The sequence below is a fragment of the Chrysemys picta genome, chromosome 1 (assembly GCF_011386835.1).
Source record: "Chrysemys picta bellii isolate R12L10 chromosome 1, ASM1138683v2, whole genome shotgun sequence".
Lineage (NCBI taxonomy): Eukaryota > Metazoa > Chordata > Testudines > Emydidae > Chrysemys > Chrysemys picta.
This window is the reverse complement of record NC_088791.1, coordinates 349,441,372-349,447,925: the sequence shown is the minus strand read 5'-3', so window position 1 is coordinate 349,447,925 and position 6,554 is coordinate 349,441,372. Positions and strand designations below refer to the sequence as shown.

Here is a 6,554-nt window from a genome sequence, read left to right as displayed (position 1 = left end):
TGTAATTCTTCATAATCTGCTTTATATTTATTTATATCAAGTAGCTTTGTATCATCTGTATATTTGGCATCTCACTTTTTCCAGAGCATTTATGAATATGTTGAATAGGATTGGTTCCAGTAGAGACCCCTGGGGGACACCACTATTTACCCCTCTCCTTTCTGAAAACTGACCATTTATTGCTACACTTTCTTTCCTATCTATTATCCAGTTACTGATTTAGGAGAGGACCTTGCTTCTTACTCCATGACTGTTCACTTTTCTTAAGAGCCTTTCATAAGGGACCTTGTCAAAAGCTTTCTGAAAGTCCAAGTACCCCATATGCCCTTGATCACCCCCAGAGGTGAAAGTGGGCCGGTACGCGCCGGTACGGCATACTGGTAAGAAGTGGCCACCGGTACGGGACTCTACGCAGCCGACATTAAAGCGCTGCCATGCAACGCTGCCACAGCAGCGCTTTTAAAACCCGACTCACAGGGTTGCCGATGGGGTGGGGGGCAGCTGCCCCAGGGCCCAGCGATTTAAAAGGACCTGGGGCTCCCGGCCCCCCCTGCCACAGTAACCCCAGGCCCTTGAAATCTCCGCCAGAGCCCCGGGCAGCACAGGCCAGGCAGCACTGAAGTGCTGGCTGGGGGAGGCAAACCCTAGCCCCGCCCCTTCTGCCTGAGTCCCCGCCCCTGATCACCATATGACACATGTTGGTTGACCCCATTAAAGAATTCTAAGAGATGGGTGAGGCGCGATTTCCCTTTGAAAAGCTGTGTTGATTCTTCCCCAACAGAGTTCAACTATGAGTCTCATCATTCTGGTCTCTACTATTCTTTCAACCAATTTGACTGGTACTGACCTGGATTCCCTCTGAAGCCTTTTTTAAACATCAGCATCACATTAGCTGTGTGCCAGTCATCTGATACAGAGGCTGTTTCCAGCCATAGGTTACATACCAAAGTTAGTAGTCTGATTTGATCATTTGATATCTGAGTTCTATCAGAACTCTTCCATCTGGTCCTGGTGACTTATTACTGTCACTCAACAAGGATAGATGCTGGCCAAGAAGAATCTGGATTGTCACAGTAAAACCAGGATATATGGTCTCTTTACCTCCTAAACCAGGTCCTTTCCTGTCTTGGGGGAATCTCACAATTGTCCCACTCTTCGAGCTGGGAACAAAACCCCATCTATATTAAATTCTTAACACCAAGCAGGTCCAACTGGACACCTCAGTCCATTCCCTTCGGGTGTTTGTAACCAGAGCTATACAGTCACCCCCAGCCACCTTAAAAGAAGTAGTTTTATTGGCAAATCTCACAAAGCATTCGAGAAAATGGTTTTAAAATACCATGTAGCTATCAAATCTCTATAGCTCAGTGGTTTGAGCATTGGCCTTCTAAATCCAGGGTTATGAGTTCAGTCCTTAAGAGAATCACTTAGGAATCTGGGCCAAAATCAGTACTTGGTTCTGTTAGTGAAGGCAGCGGACTGGACTTGATGGCTTTTCAAGGTCCCGGCCAGTTCTAGGAGATAGGATATCTCCATTAATTTATTTATCACTACAAGCTAAGTTAGACAGGCTTTGCTCTTGAGATAGAGAAACAGAAATGGCCCCACTTACATTCTTTTGGGAAGCCAAGGAGCTCTTGGGACCCGGCCTAGTTTCCCTGTGTCTCTGAGAGCATCTTCCCATGTGTTTGCTCCTTTCTTGTGGAAGCAGCTTTGCTGAAACCTGTGTGAGCCTCGGCCCAGTGACCATAGTGCTCAGCCGTGTCCATGTTTCAGGGCCTAGGAGTGAAGCTCACCTTTGCCCTCAGATTGCTGCCACAGACACCAAGGTGCTGGAGTCTCACGGCTTCCCAGAAACCAGTTGTCACAGGAGGTTGTGATAAGAAGCCTTTTATAGACCAATGTCAGAGGTGTTGCTCTGTGGATCCCTGACATAGCCTTGATCTTAGGGTCTCAGAGTATCTGAGAACCATGAATGTATTTATCCTCCTGCCACCACTGTGAGGCAGGGCAGGGTTATTATCCACCTGTGAAGAGGCTCAGAGATAGCCAATGGCTTGCCCATGGTCACATCAAACCCAGCTGTCTTGAGTCTCAAGCAGTGCCCAGACCACAGGACAAGTCTTCCAGCCACCTGAGTGGTGACACGCCTGGCTGGATTCTCTGGTGTGCCAGCAGAGCTCCCTCCCTGTGCTGCAGAGAGTGGGGATGGCAAGGACCCAGTTACAGGGGTTCGATTCACTGGCCTGTTTTCCCCCTGCCTGAGCAGAGTTCAGAGCAGCTTGAGGGCTATGCTGACCTCCACCCATTAGTAGACTAACGCTCATCCTGGGATACTTGAAAAAGGAGCCCCCTCTTTAGGGTCGCATTAATTCAGATTTCTCCAAAACAAAAGGTCTCCTAACCCCCAGTCCCATCCTCCTCCTTAACTCAGGAGTCCCCCACCACCCTACTAGCTGGGGCCAGCATTGGTTCAAACTTCCCACATTCCTATTCCTCTTTTTTCCCTGAAGCCCCGCCCCCTGCCCCATCTCTTCCCACTAAGCCCTGCCCCCTGCTCCTCCACTTGCCCCGATGCTCCGCCTCCCAGCCAGGCCAGAGTCGGGCCATGGTAAGAGCTGCCCCAGGAGCACAGGTTGCTGTGGGGAACCCTGGACTCTCCACTTTCCCTGGGTTGTACATCCTGGGGGAGGGGCCTAAAATGTGGAGGGTCTGGGGCTCCTCACAGTGGCTTTGGCTCTCTGGGCAGCTCATACCACAGCCTGGCTCTGGCTTCCAGCCTGGAGATAGGGCAGAGGGAGGGACCTCAGGGGAAGAGGATCCAGGATGGAATAGGTGACTGTGTTTTTGGTTTCCCGTGTGTCCAGCCCTGGAAACGAGTGATGAACTGACCCTTCACTTGACAAATGCCCTGATTATCCTCTCACGAAGGTGTTTGCTTTTCACGCTGTACACGATTGGATTGATCAGGGGTGGGACCAGCAGGTAGAAATAGCCCAGGACCGTTTGAAGCAAGTGAGAAGAGCTATTCCCGAATCTGTGTGTCACAGCCAGGCCAATGTCTGGTATGTAGAAAACCAGGACGGCACAGAGGTGGGAGATGCAGGTGTTCAGGGCCCTGAGGCACTCCACTTGGGATGCAATACTCAGCACTGTTTTGAGGATCATCACATAAGAGAGGAAGATGAGCAGCGAGTCCAACCCCACCGTTAAGAGTGTAGTACACAAGCCATAGATGCTGTTGACTGTGATATCCGAACAAGCCATCTTCATGACCTCCTGGTGCACGCAGTAGGAATGGGAGAGGACATTGTCTCGACAGTATCGGAACCGTTTCAGGAGAAAGGGGAGTGGGAATATTACGGCCACCCCTCTTAGCATAAATGCCAGTCCCATCTTGGCTATTCTCGGTGGAGTTAAGATGGCAGCATATCTCAGTGGGTTACAGATTGCGATGAAGCGGTCAAAGGCCATCAACAACAGCACAGAGGATTCAAATTTAGCCAGTGAATGGATGAAGAAGAGCTGGGCAAAACAGGCATCCTGGCTGATCTCCCTAGAGTTGAACAAGTATATGCCCAGTATCGTTGGTATGGTGACTATCGATAAGCCAAGGTCGGTGACTGCCAACATGGAAAGGAAGATGTACATGGGCTCATGGAGGCCTGCATCTGTTTTTATAATGAACAGAATGATCGAATTTCCTACTATCGAAATAACATACATTAAACAGAAGGGGATAGAGATCCAAAGATAGACATCTTCCTGCCCAGGTATCCCGGTGAGAAGGAACACTGCAGAGTTGAATTTGGTGTCATTGACAGCTGACATAATGTACTGTGCAGGTCCGAGAAGTTTTGAACTTTCCTTCCTGAAAGGAGAAAGAACAGGAGACTAGATGATATTTAACAAGACATCTTTCTCCTCTCAATGCAAGTCAAGAGACTCCCAGGAGCTCAGTGTAGATCAGCAAAAACATATCCTTGGATTCAAGGATAGGAAAATAGGCACTGTCAGACTGGATCAGACCTGCAGTCCATCTAGCCCACTATCCAGTGACCAGTTCCAGATGCTTCAGTGGAAGGTGGAAGAAGCCCTGCAATAGGCAGCTATGAATAACCTGCTCCTAGGGAAAGTTTCCGCCTGACACCCACTAGTTAGACATATTTTGTGGTGTGAATCAAAAAAATGTAGAGCACTGCCAAGACTTTTTTTTCAAAAATCCTCACGACTGTAATTTTCGGGTTACCCATATAAACATCCTGTCACTCTTTGAATCCTGCTAAGCTCTTGGCCCCTTTGATATATTGTTGCTGAGAGTTCCACAGGCTACGTGAGCACTGAGTGATTTTACAATTGCGACCTTCACACAGACACCCTTTCTGGACATCCACTTCTGAGTGTTGCCCATTGTACCATGACAGGTTAATAAACACAGAGCAAGTGCATGGTGAAAACTGTCATTATATTTTTCTCTCCTGCACTGAAGCTATTTATAAATGTGTTTCATTGCCTCATTATATATATTCTTTATTTGCTCCTTTGCAGTACATGGGCTAAATTGTTAGGTCCAGATGCTTCAGTGGAAGGTGGAAGAAGCCCTGCAATAGGCAGCTATGAATAACCTGCTCCTAGGGAAAGTTTCCGCCTGACACCCACTAGTTAGACATATTTTGTGGTGTGAATCAAAAAAATGTAGAGCACTGCCAAGACTTTTTTTTCAAAAATCCTCACGACTGTAATTTTCGGGTTACCCATATAAACATCCCGTCCCTCTTTGAATCCTGCTAAGCTCTTGGCCACTTTGATATCTTGTTGCTGGGAGTTCCACAGGCTACGTGAGCACTGAGTGATTTTACAATTGTGACCTTCACACAGACACCCTTTCTGGCCCTCCACTTCTGAGTGTTGCCCATTGTACCATGACAGGTGTATAAACATATGGCAAGTGCATGGTGAAAACAGTCATTGCATTTATCTGTCCGGCACTGAAGCTATTTATAAATGTGTTTCATTGCCTCATTATATGTATATTCTTTATTTGCTCCACTCCTGAGAGTTCAAATTATGCCACTGCCTGTTTGCAGTACATGGGATAAATTCTTAGGTCCAGGTTCTTAATTCAATAAAATTGACTTCAACCACGCACTCCAGATTTACATGTGCAATTGTGACCAGAACCGGGCTCGATTAACTTTCCCTTAACTCAGGCTCCCATTAATACTCTCTGACCCCCAGGAATCCCTCCACGGAACGCTGAAGTGCTTGGCCTGGCCAGTGTTCCCTGAATCTAGAGAGTTTGATCATCCTACAAGCTTCCTGTCATCCTCACAGGGCCTGCATCCTCTCCCCAGGCAAATGTCTGTAGATATTTTTTGGTAAATTACAAGTTAACACAGACAGTTACTTCAGCTGGCGGAGGAGGGGATGGTGTCACAAATGGGTGAATATGCAAACAATAGGTTTACACTAATATCCAGTTGACTATGCATATACTTGGGCCATGCTCCTGTAAGAGAAGATGGCATAAATTACATAGAACCAGCATTACACTCCCCTTTCAGCGCTAGTCTTTGCTTAAACACAGACCAGCAGTTCAGTTCTCTCCGGACTTTTTGGAAAGACTTGTACAAGTCTTGCAGAGTGATTGAATGCACAACCCTGAATATAAGTGTTAGAAACGACTTCTGGTCAGTTACCAGGAGACAGTACAACTGTTCACCGAACAAAGAGTTAATAGCACAAACCCATTGCACACAGTATTTGGAATACTTTCTAAAGAAAAAACCATTAAGCAGTAAAGTTTCCACTGCTCCTTCCTGTAGAGATTCCAACAACTCTGTTGCTGGCTTTTGATATTCATTCAGATCATGAAAGTTTGATTTGTAATATTTGTATTACAATGAAAAGTTTTGGCATAACATTTACACATCTGTACTTTAGTACTCACGTGTAAACCCATTCTTTCCCCTCTGAAATTTCAGAGATGATTTCTCAGGTTAGAGTAGGATTTAAAATGTAGCGTCTGTCATCTGTATTTCTTCAGAACCTGAACAGATTGCGCATTTCAGCCCTCATTCAGTCACTTGTCAGTAAACAGAAGTCTAGTAGCACCTCTGTCCCTGGGTTAATGGCTGACTGGTTCTCCTCAGGGTTAATAGTTAAGAGTTAAGAGTTAAAAGCACAAACCCATTGCACACAGTATTTGGAATACTTTTGACATACTTTCTAAAGAAAAAACCATTAAGCAGTAAAGAAGGCAAAAATGTTAAAGCCCTCAGCCAGTCAGGAAACAGAAATATGCCCTATCAGATCTTTTCCCCAGAGCAACATGGCTCTGAATTCCTGTGTCCACAATCGATCCAGAGAATAAAAAATTTAAAAATGCATTTGCTGATTAAATTTCCAGGAGCAAATAAACCCAAGGCAATTGGGAACTAGTCACTGATATTCCGTGGGGTCTCCTCTTGCTCAGCCCCTGGCAGGATCGGGCCCAGAGCACACGGCACCTCGAGAAATGGGCCCCTTGAGAAACCCTGACTCGGGGCATCGGG

General features: G+C 46.6%; 1 protein-coding gene across 1 annotated transcript; it reads right to left on the bottom strand.

Annotated features, from left to right (window-relative positions):
* Positions 1-2,583: 2,583 nt before the first annotated feature.
* Positions 2,584-3,847, bottom strand: LOC122172522 (olfactory receptor 51G2-like). The gene has a single exon (XM_065598682.1). It carries the CDS (start codon positions 3,829-3,831, stop codon positions 2,896-2,898), a length of 936 nt encoding a protein of 311 aa, XP_065454754.1. The 5' UTR covers positions 3,832-3,847; the 3' UTR covers positions 2,584-2,895.
* Between the last annotated feature and the right edge of the window lie 2,707 nt (positions 3,848-6,554).

Bases quoted from the DNA above. Each gene is read 5' to 3' on its own strand.
- LOC122172522 (XM_065598682.1), bottom strand. From the start codon at position 3,831: ATGTCAGCTGTCAATGACACCAAATTCAACTCTGCAGTGTTCCTTCTC.